The 18,577-nt window shown below is 37.6% G+C and overlaps 1 protein-coding gene across 1 annotated transcript in view; it reads left to right on the plus strand.

Annotated features, from left to right (window-relative positions):
* The window catches only part of SCN9A (sodium voltage-gated channel alpha subunit 9), a 176,940-nt gene that overhangs the window by 86,888 nt on the left and 71,475 nt on the right, over positions 1-18,577 (plus strand). Inside the window, exons 8-14 of the mRNA XM_035007847.1 lie at positions 705-768; positions 2,422-2,563; positions 4,636-4,842; positions 6,418-6,705; positions 8,699-9,070; positions 11,807-11,936; positions 13,071-13,309. Of these exons, the coding sequence (XP_034863738.1) occupies positions 705-768; positions 2,422-2,563; positions 4,636-4,842; positions 6,418-6,705; positions 8,699-9,070; positions 11,807-11,936; positions 13,071-13,309 (1,442 nt within the window). The remainder of the gene's footprint in view (positions 1-704; positions 769-2,421; positions 2,564-4,635; positions 4,843-6,417; positions 6,706-8,698; positions 9,071-11,806; positions 11,937-13,070; positions 13,310-18,577) is intronic.

Consider the following 18,577-nt stretch of genomic DNA (forward strand, 5'->3'; position numbering starts at 1 on the left):
TCAAATAGTGATTATCTCCCATTTCTACCTCCCACGTCTATTACTTGTAACCATACTTAAAGTCCGAACTTCCTTTCATAACATACAAAGGCTGACATCATCTGACACCTGCTTACCTCTGCCACCATAGTTCTCTCCACAAACTACACTGTAGCCAGGCTGCCTATCTTGCTGTTTCTCCCATACACTAACTTCACTTTTGCCTCAAGGCCCTTGCTCCTTCCTGCTCTTCACCCTGCCAAAAGTATCTCTTCACCAGGGTCTTTGGATGGCTGGCTTCTTTGTAGCATTTAGGCCCCAGTTCAAATGTCATATCTTTAGAAAGGCCTTCCCTGACCACATTTTATCACATTATCTTATTTTCTTCAGGACATTTATCACTATCTGAAAATACCTTGTATATTTATTTATTTACTTACTTATTTACTTGTCCTTCCCTATGCCTAATTTCCACCCTTACCTACAGATAAAGAAAGATCCACAAAATTAATGATCTTGTTTATCATGCTTTTATTATTATATTCAGTGCCTGGCCCATAAGAGGTTATCAATAAGTATTTGAGGGAAAATATATGAGAATATAATAAATAAATGAATGCACATTGCCTGAGACTGGGCCTGAAGGTGTGTGAATATGTCTATACTAATTAACCTATCTTCTGTGTCACTGTCTAATGTTATATGTTGAATTTCTTCCTAAACAGAATATTTTTATTACTTGGAGGGATCTAAGGATGCTCTCCTTTGTGGTGTGAGCACAGATTCAGGGTAAGTAGTATTTGTTTTTAGTCAAAAGGCTACAAAAAGGGGAAAAGTGTATCCAATCAGTTTTTTTTTTAAATCAGAACCTTTGATTTTATATTGCTTTCATATATTTCATGGCATTATTATGTCCCACAGTGAGCCCAAACTTTAAAACATTTATGGTTAATGCATACTTCTGAAAGCAAAACTTGGAGGTAGTGCTTGAAGTGAAACAAGACACAAGTCATATAAATCTTAAGAAAGTAGAAAGTTACTTCCGGAAAACCCCACCAAAAGTTGGCTGGATAGTTTCAAGTCTTTCATCTTTCTGGAAGGAAGAGTGACAGAATCAACGTCCTGTTCCCAAATTCTACTCTTTTTCCAATCAAGAATGACTCATAAATGACTGAATGCAGTGACATTTTGGCCACTCTAAACAAAAGGAACCCATGGACTTGGGTAAAGATATTTTAAGAATCTCCTCTCTATGCAAAATAGTCATCTTGCAGTTTCTCCTATACACCAAATTCATTTCTGCTGCAGAGCCTTTGTTCTTGCTCTCCCCTGACCAGATATTTATTTTTCTTTTTCTTTTTTCTAAGATTTTATTTATTTGACGTAGAGAGACACAGCAAGAGAGGGAACACAAGCAGGGGGAGTGGGAGAGGGAGAAACAGGCTTCCCTCTGAGCAGGGAGCCCGATGCGGGGCTCGATTCCAGGACCCTGGGATCATGACCTGAGCTGAAGACAGACGCTCAATGACTGAGCCACCCAGGCACTCCTGACCAGATATTTCTTCACCAGACTCTGTGTATACTTGGAACATTAAACAAATAAGGTTGCTGCTCCCAGAGACAGCTCAAATACTGTTCAATAGCATCATGGATATCAATCCACCAATTTTAGAAAAATATCATAAGGTTACAAATCTTTATGAACTTACACAATTGCTCTATTTAGGCTATTTTTTATTCTGATTCGCTCCAAGAATAATTTGGGGGAACCCAGTTTTGGTGGAGGCCTATTTATCAATATTTATGGTGCAAGAACTATTATTTGGCATCTGGTGGAAGTTTCTAAGTTTTAATGATGATGCTAATAGCAGGTGCCATTTATTAAATGCTTTATATCTACAGGAGCTAGGCTAGGTAATTTGCATCTATTATCTTTTTTAAACTTAACAACAGTCTTCGCTTTTTGAGGTAGGTGTTATCCTTTTCTCACAGAAGGAGTGAACTGTGCCTTGGAGAAGTTCAGTAATTTGGCAAAGTCACCAACTAGTAAATCATAGGGATGGGCTTCAAACCCAGTTCTTCCTGCTTCCAAATAATGTGTTCTTTTTTTTTTTTATTAAAAGATTTTATTTATTTATTTGACAGAGAGAGAGAGTGAGAGAGGGAACACAAGCAGGGGGAGTGGGAGAGGGAGAAGCAGGCTTCCCACCGAGCAGGGAGCCCAATGTGGGGCTCGATCCCAGGACCCTGGGATCATGACCTGAGCCGAAGGCAGACGCTTAACGACTGAGCCACCCAGGCGCCCCCCAAATAATGTGTTCTTAATCATTATTCAATATTGTCTCCCTAGAACAGGAACCTGGGATGTCTAACTATTCTGTAGCACTCTTTAACCTGCATCCTAGAAGCATTCTAACTTGTGACGTTCTGTTTCATATGTAGTCAGTGTCCAGAAGGGTACAGGTGTGTGAAAGCTGGCAGAAACCCTGATTATGGCTACACAAGCTTTGACACTTTCAGTTGGGCCTTCTTGGCCTTGTTTCGGCTAATGACCCAGGATTACTGGGAAAACCTTTACCAGCAGGTGAGTGCCAAGAGAAACATTCATTGCATTTTTGAATGGCATAAAAAGCTGGTGAATGTTCCTTGCCGGACTTTACGTGAGATGTTTTATTCGATTTAGAAAGGACAAAACCCTATTATCTTATCACTGAAATTAGACATGTTTTACTTCCAGCACTATTCGAGTGGATAATTCTTAAAATCGTAAATTATTGTCTTATCCTTTCCTGGCTTATCTGATCTCCAGTTCCCTTTCCCTCTTCCTGAATATAGCATCCCATGGGGTCCTAAGTAAATAGCAGGAAATACACCATCATGGCTCTTGTAGCTCTCCTGTCCACGCTGGTTTCTGCACATGCTGCCCTGCTTGGAGTGCCCGAAACACCAGGCTCTCCTAGGTTCATCATGCTTTAGTTTTTGAATTCCCATGTACAGTTGTTATGAATTAAATTGTATCCCCTCCCTTCCATATGGTAAAGTCCTAACTCCCTGTGCCTTAGAATGACTATTTTTGGAGTTAGGGATTTAAAGAGGTAACTAAATTGAAATGAGGCATTTGGGTGGGTCCTAATCCAATCTGACTAGTGTCCTTATAAGAATAGGAGATGAGGACCTGAGAGACACCAGAAATGTGCCCACACACAGAGAAAAGACCGCATGAGGACTCTGAGAAGGCAGCCATCTGCCAGCCAAGGAGAGAAACCTCAGGAGAAATCCAGCACACCAACACTTGGATATTCCATCCTCTAGACCTGCGAGCAAATAACATTTCTGTTGTGTAAGCTGCCCGGTCTGTAGTATTTTGTTATGGCAGCCCTAGAAAACTAATACAAGAATTGAAGACTCAGTTCACTTCTCTAAATATTCCTGTCCCAACTCATTTCCTCCTTCCCCTAGATCTCCATGCCCTTTGAATATTCCTCAGTTTATCCATCATTTGTGCTGTAATTGTTAATTCACATAGCCATCTCCTCCAGCGTAGATGTGATCCTTTTGGGCCTGTGGGCTGCATCTTTTCACTCACATATTCTCAGCACCCAACCCCAAGAGGAAGGAGATGAAAATGGTTATTCTGTATTATATATAAAAATGAATAACTTTTCTCTGAATTGCCAGATTCTTCTTGTGGCCTGTTTTATGTTTGCTTCATTTCTGATAATATTATAAATGAATATAGAAATTCTGTAAGTATATACTTCAGAGGAAAAAAGGAATACAGAGAACCTTAAGTGTATAAAAAGATGCTCAGTTTTATTCAAAATTAAAGACATGCAAATTCAAACTAGAGTGACCTCTAATTTCTTACTGGTTAGAATGATGGAGATCAAAAGAGAGACGCTATCTGGCTGAGATATGGGAGGCAGACTTTCTAACATGTTGCTGGGAACCACTGCAGAATGCAACATAGAACTCCTATGAAAATGAAAATGAGTATACCCATTAACCACTACTAAAACTTTATCAGAGAGAAGAAATTGTAACAACAATAACTGATAGAAAAGGGAAATGAGGAGGCATCAGAGATAGGAGAGAGAGATTTTTCATGTAATAGCTTTTTATACCATTTGAATTTTTTTACCATATACTGCATTCAGAAATTTTTGATACATGTTAATGAAAAGTAAATATAAGAGTAGATGAGCAGATAAGATCATTCAGTAAAGCTGTCTACTTTGTGTGAACATAACACATCATCATTAATACTTCCTGGTAAAGATAGAATTTTATCAGCAAAAGGGACTATAGATATTATCTGGTCCTCTAATATGAAAATGAGCAGAGCAGCTAGTTTTTGAGTAATTTTCAGACTGTGGATAAAAAAAAAATTCAGGATTATTAGTCTTAAAAATAGTGAAGAACCATACCTAATTTTAATATAAGTTTAATAGATGGCTACATCCTTTGTACTGAAAAAGTGTGTATTTTAATACTGATTGTTTTCCTTAGAGATATAATTTTATTCCTTTATATTTTTGATAACATGGGATTATACCAAACCTCCCCACCTTCTTCATGCCTAATAGGCCATTCAAGTTGAAATAATTTTCCAAAGATCTTTGTGTTCCTAAAATAATGATTTCCATTTTTCCCTAGACATTGCGTGCTGCTGGGAAAACCTACATGATCTTCTTTGTTGTGGTGATTTTTCTGGGCTCCTTTTATCTAATAAACTTGATTCTTGCCGTGGTTGCCATGGCCTATGAAGAACAGAACCAGGCAAACATTGAAGAAGCGAAGCAAAAGGAGTTAGAATTTCAGCAGATGTTAGATCATCTTAAAAAAGAGCAAGAAGAAGCTGAGGTATTATTATTTGGTTTAAAATTCTTCCTAGAAGTCGAAGTCCAAAGGGGAGTAGCAGAGGCTCTGTGGCCTTCCCCAGGGAGATTTTCCTTATTGGATTTTTAAATATAAACAGAATTTTCATTCTGGTGTGGTCAAAGGAACCAATTTTAGTTTGAGTTAGAATCGACATGTGTCCCACTGTACCCTTCCCCATAACCAGCTCATTCCAGCACAGAGAATGTTCTAAGCCATTCCTCCTAAACCTGTTATCCATGATGACTCAGTATGCATAGCATTATGCAAAGTCCCAAAACAGGTATGGTATGTTTCACCAGAGTAACAATTGTGTACAGAATTTAGGGAAAATTATTTAAATGTTTAAGTTAACAGATACCCTATGGGGTAGAAAGCAAAATGTGCATCGATTTTTGTTAATGTGGCAGGAACTTTCAAGATAAAAAACATGAGCTGTTAAGAAAACCTATACTTATGGTTGTGGTCACTTTGGGCTAAGACACAAACTCTTGAGGATTCTTCCTTATTCTCCTCTCCAGAGGGGCACTTCAGTAGAGAAGTTAGAGAAAGTTTGTACTAAGAGAACACAAATTTAAATATTCTGCAAAAGTTTAAAATTTATTTGATGGTTCATCCTAGTTAAATATCTTCAAAGTATCTAACTTATTAGGGGGAAGGTAGTAATCTGTCATGCAGAGAACTTTAATGCAGAAAGATGTTCAGTGCAGTATCTGAAAATATTGAAAAGCAGAAAGCATTTAAATTTTTAAAAATTAAAAAATGGTTAATAGAATTATATTTTTATGTCTCAGAGTATTATTCAGCCATAAAATTACGTGTTTTAAGAATATTATAACAGTGAAATGTGTTAATATAATAATGTATTAGTAGTAAGATACAAAATTTAGTATAATATGCAAACCATTTAAAAATTACATATAAAAATTGGAAGAAATATTAACACCAATTATTTCCAGGATGTAAGACTATGAGTGATTTTTAATTTTAATTCACAATGTCCTTATTTTCCAAATTTTTACAAGGATTGTTTTAATAGTAAAAACATAATTTTTTAATAAAGGGTTAACACTAGGTCATCCCAGGAATTTAATAGGAAACCCTTAGAAGTCCCTCATTTTCGTGAGATGTATTTTGTAATAATTCATTTTCATTTTCAGATAATTCAGTCTTCATTAAACTGAGTATCTGACTCTATTGATAATATTGAATTAACTACCTGAATGAGTTGTACACATTTTCTTATTGTATGGTTTATGTGAGTTTTATGTTCCAAAATTACCTAGTAAAACCTTCATATATACTATTTTAAGTTGTTTTATTATATATATAGTAATAGTGTGTAATAGCTTAATTCCGAAGTAAAATAGGGCTTTATTACAAAGCAAGAGTGCTCTGTAAGCTCTCTGGTCATAGTGCAAAGAAAGCGGCATCACTTCATGTACAAGGGACATGATATGTGCATAATGTAATTACATTCATGTCAGAGAGGTGCCCCATCATAGGGTTTCCCAGACCTTGGAAATGACTTACACTATGTGTGGCCTCTTGGTCCAACAGGCAATTGCAGTTGCAGCAGCTGAATACACAAGTACTGGGAGAAGCAGAATGATGGGCTTCTCTGAGAGTTCCTCTGAAACATCCAAACTGAGCTCTAAAAGTGCTAAAGAAAGAAGAAACAGAAGAAAGAAAAGGAATCAAAAGAAGCTTTCCAGTGGGGAAGAAAAGGGAGACAATGAGAAGTTGTCCAAATCAGAGTCAGAGGAGAGTATCAGGAGACAAAGTTTCCACCTTGGTGTTGAAGGTCATAGACGAGCACGTGAAAAGAGACTGTCTACCCCTAACCAGGTACCCCTGCACCTATCGAATGCATAACGCCAGGGGTAGGATTATAGAGCAAAATGTTTTATTTTGAAGATGGGATCTCAGGAGAGTAGAGTGAATGACTTCATCAGTATGTTTTTGGGTAAAAACATGTTGATCATTGGACATTTATGGAAAGAACATAGATGTCCATAGTTTTCCATTGAAGTTTGACCATTTTTGAAGGAACTTATACTTCCAGCATTGTTATATGATCTTCTCTGATAAACAAATTTTAAAAACAAAGTATTCATGAGAACAGTTGTAGAAATGAAAAAATTATTTACACTATATATTAGCTTTTACATTTTTATCTAGTCTGTATTTCATAATGCCTCATTGGTTAAAAACTAATCTTAGATTAGTTTCTCCACTTTTCTTCACCACTGTAAGTAATGGTACCGCCTAAATATCAGTCACCCAAGCTGGAAAAGTTTGGAGACACCTTGACAGTCCCCACCCCCAACTGCTTCAGCTACTAACATCTAGTCGCACAGTCTGTTATTTCTGCTTGTGTAAAATTTCTCTTGCTTTTTTCCCTCTCTTTCCACGGAAACCTCCGTATCTCAGGTTTCCCTGCCTACAGACCTCTAAGAAAAACAGTTGCTTCTATTCTCCTAAACATTTCCCTGTGTTCTATCACACAACCTTCCCAAATCATTTTTCTAGAACAAAGCTGTCCTTTGGTTCAACTTTAAGAAACAAGACAAAACCCAAAAAAAACCTGACTGTGTTAATCATTGACTACAGAACAAGACCCACATCTTATCCACGTTGTGGACTGGCTTCAACCTCATTTCCCCCCTTTCTCTACCTTCACATACCCTCAGTCCACCATGATCGTTCACTCTTACCTACATGCCCTGTACTTTATTACTTAGTACGTGTGGTGTTCTCTAAGTGGGATGATTTTCTTCTTTGTTTTCCACCTGGTGTAGTTGCACCCGTTCTTCCTTCATTAGCTCCTATGCCGCTTGCCCCGCACATTTGCCTCTGCCCTCTCCCTTCTCCAATCTGCTCTTTGGTGCCCCATTCAGAAATTACTATCCTTCTCATTTATGTCTACATTGAAAATTTCTACTACTTAAGTGTGTAAGACACTGCCAGATGGACATAGAAATAAAGGATAGAGTCCCTGCCCTCAAAGATGTTATAATTTAGCTGGGGAGACTGAACTTGAATACATGTGATATCAATAAAAGGAAATAGGACAAGAGCAATCCAAGCCTGTTTTAAGGCAGAGACTTGGTTATACTCACTTTCCATTATTCAGAGTGCCTGCCACTTTGTCCTTTACATAGGAAGCACTAACATGTATTGAATTAGGTACTTCCAAAGAATAAACATTCAGTTTGGTTTATGGACACAGTTTATCCTGGCCATGAGTCAAATAGATGCGACTTTCCCCCCTCTTTGGTGTTGGGCAATCTCTATTTCAAGTTCTCTGTGTTTTATGACTTTGTAAACTCACTGACATTAAAAGGTCTTTCTCAGCATACCTTGACTGAGCTTCCCATATGTAAAGTGGAGTTGCAAGCAATGGAAGGCAAAGAAACATACAGCGTGGCCTTTGGCCTCAAGAAAGTTTCAATTACTTATGGAACTTGGGGATTGATATATGAAAAGCTAAATAACAGGTATTAATACCAAAAGTTTTTAAAAAATGATATGTTCTTTGTAGCAAGATGAATGGGATAGAAACAATGGAGAGAATGGAGATGTCACTCTAGGCCAGACAGAGTAGGAAAGACCTGTGTGGCAATAAATAATTTACCCGGTCCTGAAAGGATGGGTTCATCCAGTCTTTTCATCCCTGATTTGGAAGAGTTTGTCTTGCTGCCAAATTCCTTTGTTTTTAAATACGCTTCTTTTGAACCAGCACAGGGCCACCTGGCCTCAGCTCAGTGGGGTCTGTGGTAGTTCTGTGTGCTTCTACTCTTAGGTGCTTCAGCAGATAAATGTCATCTTTTTTCTGCAGTCACCGCTCAGCATTCGAGGCTCTTTGTTTTCTGGAAGGCGCAGCAGCAGAACAAGCCTTTTTAGTTTCAAAGGTCGAGGGAAAGATGTTGGATCGGAGACTGAATTTGCCGACGATGAGCATAGCATTTTTGGAGACAGCGAAAGCAGGAGGGACTCGCTGTTTGTGCCCCACAGACCTCGGGAGCGGCGCAGCAGTAACATCAGCCAAGCCAGTAGGTCTCCCCCAGTGCTGCCGGTGAATGGGAAGATGCACAGTGCCGTGGACTGCAATGGTGTGGTCTCCCTGGTTGATGGACCCTCAGCCCTCATGCTCCCCAATGGACAGCTTCTGCCAGAGGTGATAATAGATAAGGCAACTTCTGATGACAGCGTAAGGACGTTTTAAAATAGCTCAGGCATGGCTCCACCCTTAATTCTTGCATCAGTCAGTCTCCCTGCTAGAGGGGCCTTCTCTGGTCCTGTGAATGGCTCTGTGTCTTGCAATACCTCTACTGTAGAAATACACCTTTAACTCATTCGTGGAATTCTCATCCCATATGCTGTAGACATCTAATGCAAAGATATTTAAAACTCCATTTTTTAAAAAAGGAACTTAACTAATGAAATTATACTTGAATATTGTAAACCATCCCTTTAGAAAACAATGTATAAAAGATATATACATATATGTCAGCACAGGAAATGCATTGCTAATGCTGATCTTATTCATTGATAATAGGTCCCATTTCTGTAAGGAAGTTTGGATTAGTTGCCACCTCCTGCTATCTTTGTCAAGATACTGTTTATTCCTTGTGCAAGGAATCTTGAGTTTTAAAATTAATAATAATAATAGCAAACGTGTGTTTAGTATTTACAATGGCCCTATAAGGTGATATATTATTATCCCTGTTTTACAAAGAGGGAAACCAAGGCTCGGAGAACTAAAGCAGCTTGTTCAAGTTCACTCAGCTAATTAACAGTAGTCCTGAAGTTCAAACAGAAGCCCTCTGTTTCAGAGCTTGTACCCTTAACCCACCACACCTTTGCTCTCTCCAGTGTCTGTTAGGCTTCTGAACTTGGAAATAATTTAGAATAGTTGTGCTTTTCCCCCCATACATAAATGAAAATTACTCTTTTCATTTCAAAAAAAAAACCAAAAACCCTCTTTTGTCTGGTGTCTATGAATAAAAATAAAATATCCAAACTACATACATTAATACAAACATATACACATAAAAGCAAAAACAAAACAACCAGTCCAAAGCAACAATTTCAAGAGTTTAGGAGTAATTGAGTGGTTAGAAAAAGAGTCTGATTAGGCTTGAAAGAGAACTTTCTGGTTTCTGGAGTTTCTAGGTTACCTCTTTAGACCACTCACCATATTATATTGCATGACCAAATATCAGCAGGGGGTTTGACTAACCTAACAAACTTTGAACTCATGTTACTTGTTCATATATTCATATTTTCAGACAACATAGTATTTTTAGTGAGAATAAAGTTCCGTCAAAGTCATGGCCACAAACATTTCAGTTGGAGTGAATGCATGTGCTTTTAGGTAACGTGTGACCTCTGTGCTTGCATGATACAGCTTCAGCCCTTCTGCCAAGATATTTTTCCTTATCAAGTGAGCATGTTAAATTTCTATGGAATCAGATCTTTGCTGTGTTTTTCTTTTCAGTGACGTGTTACCTGTGAAATATAGAATTTGTATCAAATTTGGATATTATTTCATATCTTTAAATGAAATGTTTTTATTTAAGACTTTACTTTTACCATAGGAAAATCAGTATTACCATAAATCCTGAAACAAACTACAAAACTAGAGGAGTTAGTAGATACTCTAGGATTCAACAGAAATGCAATAAACATAATAATGTGGCAAAATGTTCAGTTTAGATGAAAAAACTGCATGACAAATAATATAACCTGGACAACTAAAACATGTCTACATGAAAAAGAATTTGTTACTCTTGTTTGACTTGGAGAAAAATTGCCTTTTCTGGAAAGTCAGTAAATTAGAGATTGGATCTAATAAGTCTCTACAAATAGCCACCTTCAGATACGTGTGCTTGTATGTCTGCACGTACACATACTGACAGACACACAAGCATAGATTTATGCCCATGTGTCCATGTTGTGATATACACACATATATAACTGTATCTAAACAACTATACAACTTTAAAACTCTAGAACTATATTTATATGTTTGTAAAGTGGTGTGTGTGTATATTTATACATACACACATACCACACATACCACACCTAAGCAGATAGATAGGTGATACATATAGAGTTGTATAGTTGTTTGTGTGTATATGTGTGTGAGTGGTGTATGTGTGTATGTGTGTGTGTGTATTATTGGCCTGCACTGAACCAGCATAGTGTTTTAACTTTGAATTAGTTGCCAAGATTTAAAAACAAGATGTTTTCATATAAAAATGAGTGTACCTGGTAAGACTGAGCTCATAGTCCTGCATGGCAGCAATCCTTTAGAGCGGAAAGTGGTCACCTCTTTTAGATGGAGCTTACATTCTCCATTTTACAGTTCCCATCAGTCTCCATTGTCCTTTTCAAACTGAGTCATTTATCATCATATACTCAGAGCAATTCATGAGGCAAACATTACAGTCGCCGCCATTAACGCTGTTACCTCAACAAAGAATAATTACAGAAATTTATCAGAGAATACCGAGATTCTGCCCCTTTAACACACATCACTGCAACACACGTCTAGCTGTTTTCATGTAGGACTCTTACATGATAAAACTATCTGAATAAATTCAAGACCCAGAAAGATAGATGATGAAAGTGATTGTAACAATAAAAGCAACTTGTTTTATTTGTTATTTTCCTAAGCATTAATTCTTTTCATCCTCAAAGCAAGAATATGAGGCAAGTACTATGATTATCCCCATTTTACCAGTGATGAACCTGAGACAGGAGTTAAGTAACTCTCTAATGATACACATCCAGTAAGTAGCAGAGCTATGATTCCAACCCAGCAACCTAGTCTCTACTTTTATTTAATCACTACAGCTACCTAAGCAAGATTTTATTCTACACATATAATTTATTAGAATTCTATTCTTAGAACTTTAATTAATCATCTTTTTTCTTTCAGGGTACAGCCAATCAAATACATAAGAAAAGACGTTCCAGTTCTTACCTTCTTTCTGAGGATATGTTGAATGATCCCAATCTGAGACAAAGAGCAATGAGTAGAGTAAGCATATTAACAAACACTGTAGAAGGTATGTAATAATACCCTCTTACCCATACAGATTTTTAAACAGAATTTAGATAAATCCTGGTCAGCCTTAAATAGGTATATAAAATTCTTAGGAAGAATTCAAAGAATAAAAAATGGTTATAAACGTTAGTAAAGATAATCAATGGACACTAATGGAATGGTCTTTATGTGCTCAAAAAAATTGATAAAGTTTTTTTTGTGATTAAAGACATTAGGTGATAGGACTTTTCAAAGATAAACAGCTTAATGGTAATTAATGAAGAAATCTAGGTTAACCCAGGGCTGGGTGATTCTCACTATATAGTCTTAGAAACTTAAACTAGTCTCTCTGAATTTATCATCATTCTAATATGCAAAAAAATAATACATACTTCCAGATGTCTATAAATTGCTGCCTCTGAGCACATTCAATGAAATTATAAAATGGTAATATGTGATGTAACATCTGTTCAGAATATGATGAAAAGACATTAGAGAAAGCAATTTAGAGAACATAATAGGAACAATAGTGGTTAGACCCTGGGATGCATTGAGAAGAGTTAAGGGTGGCAACTTTTAAAATGTACTGGCCCTCACCCTCTCCCCCTACAATATGCCCCAGGTCCCACCTTGTCCTTGGGTTGCTACCTCATACCCACACATTCCATGATGGCCTCAGACAAAGCTTCCCTCCACCTCCTAATAGTGAGAAATAAAAGGGCTCATGATATGACATATCTATTGAATGAGTCACTCTGTAAATTATTTCTAGTCTCTTGGTTCTCAGATTGTTTTCACCTATGAAAGGATATATATTGGTGGAAAATATATATTTCTACATAGATTCTCCTGTTTCCCATCACATGTTAGGTGTATGTTTCTCTGGGAGTTGCCCATATCTGCTTTGAGTCATTAATTTCACTGCCTTCCCCTAACTTATGCTTGCTCTAGTAAATGAACATTGTGATATAAGATTTTTATGTAATATGCTATGCTTTCATAGAAGAAGTACTGTTAAATTTGCAAAGTCTAAACAGAAAACTTGTTTCAGTGTTAAAGTGTACTGCTGATTTGTACCGTACCTGGTACAAATTATTTTATAGTAATAAAATAAACAAATGATTGACTTTATGTTCTCTGTTGTTTTTTTTCCCAGAACTTGAAGAGTCCAGACAAAAATGTCCACCTTGGTGGTACAGATTTGCACACACATTCTTGATCTGGAATTGTTCTCCATATTGGATAAAATTCAAAAAGCTTGTCTATTTTATTGTAATGGATCCTTTTGTAGATCTTGCTATTACCATTTGCATAGTTTTAAACACAATGTTTATGGCTATGGAGCATCACCCAATGACTGAAGAATTCAAAAATGTACTCACTGTGGGAAATTTGGTGAGTTTCTCAATGTGTATTATGTACCCATAGATCTTCTCTTTGGTTGTCATGATTGTCATCTCTTTTCTTTAAGTCAGATGGGTATGTAGCTACATAATTATCCATATCCAGAATTCAGAATATGAATCATTGTACAGAGTCAAGATTCTGGTGATACTATTTTAAAATAACTTTGCAGAAGTATAGAGGTCTATAACATTACTATTTCCAAAGAGGGTCACCATCTTGGGAGTTGATAGTATGTGGGATTTTTTTTTTTTTTTCCTGCTGGCATGTCTCTATTTATTTATTTTTTAATTTTATTATGTTATGTTAGTCACCATACAATACATCATTGGTTTTTGATGTGGTGATTCACGATCCATTGTTTTCGTATAACACCCAGTGCTCCATGCAGTACGTGCCCTCCTTAATACCCATCACTGGGCTAACCAATCCCCCCTCCCCCCTCCCCTCTAAAACCATGTTGGTTTCTCAGAGTCCATAGTCTCTCATGGTTCATCTCTCCCTCCAATCCCCCCCCCCATTTTCCCCTTCCTTCTCCTAATGTCCTCCATGCTATTCCTTATGTTCCACAAATAAGTGAAACCATATGATAATTGACTTTCTCTGCTTGACTTATTTCACTTAGCATAATCTCCTCCAGTCACATCCATGTTGTTGTAGAAGTTGGGTATTCATCCTTTCTGATGGCTGAGTAATATTCCATTGTATATATGGACCACATCTTCTTTATCCATTCATCTGTTGAAGGGCATCTCGGCTCTTTCCACAGTTTGGCTATTGCGGACATTGTTGCTATGAACATTAAGGTGCTTATCTGTGTCTTTGGGATAAATACCCAGGAGTGCAATTGCTGAGTCATAGGGTAGCTCTATTTTTAAATTTTTGAGGAACCTCCACACTGGTTTCCAAAGTGGCTGTGCCAACTTGCATTCCCACCAACAGTGTAAGGGGGTTCCCCTTTCTCCACAACCTCTCCAACATTTGTTGTTTCTTTCCCTGTCCATCTTTGCCATTCTAACTGGTTTTGATTTGGATTTCCCTGATGGCTAATGATGATGAACATTTTTTCATGTGTCTGTTAGCCATTTGTCTGTCTTCTTCAGAGAAGTGTCTGTTCATCTCTTCTGTCCACTTTTTGACTTGATTATTTGTTTTTTGGGTGTTGAGTTTGAGAAGTTCTTTATAGATTTTGGATACCAGCCCTTTATCTGTAGTGTCCTTTGCAAATATCTTCTCCCATTCTGTGGGTTGCCTCTTTGTTTTGTTGACTGTTTCCTTTGCTGTGCAGAAGCTTTTTATCTTGATGAAGTCCCAAAAGTTCATTTTTGCTTTTGTTTCACTAGCTTTTGGAGATGTATCTTGAAAGAAGTTGCTGTGCTGATGTCAAAGAGGTTACTGCCTATGTTCTCCTCTAGGATTTTGATGGATTCCTGTCTCACATTGAGGTCTCTCATCCACTTTGAGTTTATCTTTGTGAATGGTGTTAGAGAATGGTCGAGTTTCATTCTTCTGCATGTGGCTGTCCAATTTTCCCAGCACCATTTATTGAAGAGACTGTCTTTTTTCCATTGCGTGTTTTTTCCTGCTTTGTCAAAGATTATTTGACCATAGAGTTGAGGGTCCATATCTGGGTTCTCTATTCTGTTCCATTGGTCTATATGTCTGTTTTTGTGCCAGTACCATGCTGTCTTGGTGATCACAGCTTTGTAATACAGCTTGAAATCAGGCAACGTGATGCCCCCAGCTTTGTTTTTCTTTTTCAATATGTTCTTGGCGATTCGGGGTCTTTTCTGATTCCATACAAATTTTAGGACTGTTTGTTCCAGAACTTTGAAAAATGTCATTGGAATTTTGATTGGGATGGCATTGAAGGTATAGATTGCTCTGGGTAGCATAGACATTTTAACAATGTTTATTCTTCCGATACATGAGCATGGAATATTTTTTTTCCATCTTTTTGTGTCTTCTTTAATTTCTTTCATGAGTGTTTTGTAATTCCTAGAGTGTAGATCCTTTACCTCTTTGGTTAGGTTTATTCCGAGGTATCTTATGGGTTTTGGTGCTATTGTAAATGGAATCGTTTCTCTAATTTCTGTTTCTACAGTTGTGTTGTTAGTGTATAAGAAAGCAACTGATTTCTGTGCATTGATTTTGTATCCTGCCACATTACTGAATTGCTGGATGAGTTCTAGTAATTTGGGGGTGGAGTCTTTTGGGTTTTCCACATAAAGTATCGTGTCTTCTGTGAAAAGAGAGAGTTTGACTTCTTCTTTGCCAATTTGAATACCATTTATTTCTTTTTGTTGTCTGATTGCTGTTGCTAGGACTTCTAGTACTATGTTGAACAATAGTGGCGAGAGTGGGCATCCTTGACGTTTTCCTGATCTTAAGTGAAAGGCTCTCAGCTTTTCCCCATTGAGGATGATATTCGCTGTGGGTTTTTCATAGATGGATTTTATGAACTTGAGGAATGTTCCCTCTATCCCTATACTCTGGAGAGTTTTAATCAGGAAAGGATGTTGTATTTTGTCAAATGCTTTTTCTGCATCAATTGAGAGGACCATATAGTTCTTCTCCCTCCTATTATTAATGTGTTCTATCACATTGATTGATTTGTGAATGTTGAACCACCCTTGCATCCCAGGGATAAATCCCACTTGGTCGTGGTGGATGATCCTTTTAATGTATTGTTGGATCCTATTAGCTAGGATTTTGTTGAGGATTTTGGAATCCATATTCATCAGGGATATCGGTCTGAAATTCTCCTTTTTGATGGGGTCTTTGCCTGGTTTGGGGATTAAGGTAATGCTGGCCTCATAGAATGAGTTTGGAAGTTTTCCTTCTGTTTCTATTTTTTGAAACAGCTTCAGTAGAATAGGTATTATTTCTTCTTTGAATGTTTGGTAGAATTCCCCAGGGAATCCATCAGGCCCTGGACTCTTGTTTTTGGGGAGGTTTTTGATCACTGCTTCAATCTCGTTACTGGTTATTGGCCTATTCAGGTTGTCAATTTCTTCCTGTTTCACTCTTGGCAGCTTATACGTTTCCAGGAAGGCCTCCATTTCATCCAGATTGCTCAGTTTATTGGCATATAGTTGTTGATAATAATTTCTAATAATTGTTTCTATTTCCTTGGTGTTAGTCGTGATCTCTCCCCTTTCATTCATAATTTTATTAATTTGGGTCCTTTCTCTTTTCTTTTGGATAAGTCTGGCCAGTGGTTTATTGATCTTATTAATTCTTTCAAAGAACCAACTTCTAGTTTCGTTGATCTGATCTACTATGTTTCTGGTTTCTAATTCATTGATTTCTGCTCTAATTTTAATTATTTCTCTTCTAATGCATGGCTTAGGCATCATTTGTTGCTTTTTCTCTAGTTCTTTAAGGTGTAGAGTTAGTTGGTGAATTTGGGATTTTTCTATTTTTTTGAATGAGGCTTGGATGGCTATGTATTTCCCCCTTAGGACTGCCTATGCAGTATACCATAGGTTTTGGACCGATGTGTTTTTGTTCTCATTGATTTCCATGAATTGTTTAAGTCCTTCTTTGATTTCCTGGTTGACCCAAACATTCTTGAGCAGAGTGGTCTTTAGCTTCCAAGTGTTTGAATTTCTGCCAAATTTCTTCTTGTGATTGAGTTCCAGTTTTAGAGCATTGTGGTCTGAGAATATGCAGGGAATAATCTCAGTCTTTTGGTATTGGTTGAGACCTGATCTGTGACCCAGTATGTGGTCTATTCTGGAGAAAGTTCCATGTGCGCTTGAGAAGAATGAGTATTCTGTTGTTTTAGGGTGGAATGTTCTGTAAATATCTATGAGGTCCATCTGGTCCAATGTATCATTCAAAGCTCTTGTTTCCTTTTTGATTTTCTGCTTAGATGATCTGTCCGTTGCTGAGAGTGGAGTACTGAGGTCTCCTACAATTAGCGTATTGTAATCAATATGGCTCTTTATTTTGGTTAACAGTTGGCTTATGTCGATGGCTGCTCCCATGTTGGGGGCATAGATATTTACAATTGTTAGATCTTCTTGTTGGATAGACCCTTTAAGAATGATATAGTGTCCTTCTGTGTTTCTAATTACAGACTTTAGTTTAAAATCTAATTTGTCTGATACAAGAATTGCTACCCCAGCTTTCTTTTGAGGTCCACTGGCATGGAAGATGGATCTCCATCCCTTCACTTTCACTCTGGATGTATCTTTAGGTTCAAAATGAGTTTCTTGTAGGCAACATATGGATGGGTCCTGTCTTTTTATCCAGTCTGCAACCCTGTGCTGTTTTATGGGAGTGTTTAGGCCATTCATGTTGAGAGTGATTATTGAAAGATATGAATTAATTGTCACCATATTGCCTGTGAAGACGTTGTTTTTATAGATTGTCCCTGTAAGTTTCTGTTGTAGATCACTCTTGGGGTCTTTCTCCTTTTATAGAACCCCCCTTAATATTTCTTGCAGGGCCGGCTTAGTGGTCACATATTCTTTCAGTTTCTGCTGGTCGTGAGAGCTCTGCATCTCTCCATCCATTCTAAATGACAGCCTTGCCGGATAAAGTATTCTTGGCTGCATGTTCTTCTCATTTAGTACCCTGAATATGTCTTGCCAGGCCTTTCTGGCTTGCCAGGTCTCTGTGGATACGTCTGATGTTATTCTGATGTTCCTCCCTCTGTACATAAGGAATCTCTTCCCCCTAACTGCCCTTAAGATGATTTCCTTGGTACTAAGATTTGCAAGTTTTACTATTACATGCCGGGGTGTTGGCCTGTTTTCCTTGATCTTGGGAGGGGTCCTCTCTGCCTCTAGGACTCGAATGTTTGTTTCATTCCCCAGATTAGGGAAGTTCTCAGCTACGATTTGCTCAAATACATCTTCTAGTCCTCTCTCTCTCTCCACTCCCTCAGGGATTCCAATGTTTCTGACATTGGAACGCTTCATGGTGTCACTTATTTCTCTGATTCTATTTTCATGGATTCTGAGTTGTTTTTCCCTGGCCTCCTCTTTTCCCTTTTTATCTATTATATTGTCTTCCAGGTCGCTTATTCGTTCTTCTGCCTCACTTACCCTAGCTGTTAGATTATCTAGATTGGATTGGATCTCATTAATAGCATTTTTAAGTTCTGCCAATTCACCTTTCATTTCTGCCCTTAGAGACTCTATGTTGCCATTAATTGATTTCTCCATTCTAGCCATTGTCTTCACAATTGCTAGCCTGAATTCCATCTCCGACATCTTGGTTATATCTGCATCCATTTGTAAATCTGCA

Source organism: Mirounga leonina, unplaced genomic scaffold (genome assembly GCF_011800145.1).
Source record: "Mirounga leonina isolate KUSES-001 unplaced genomic scaffold, KU_Mleo_1.0 Mir_151, whole genome shotgun sequence".
In the NCBI taxonomy this organism is placed as follows: Eukaryota; Metazoa; Chordata; class Mammalia; order Carnivora; family Phocidae; genus Mirounga; species Mirounga leonina.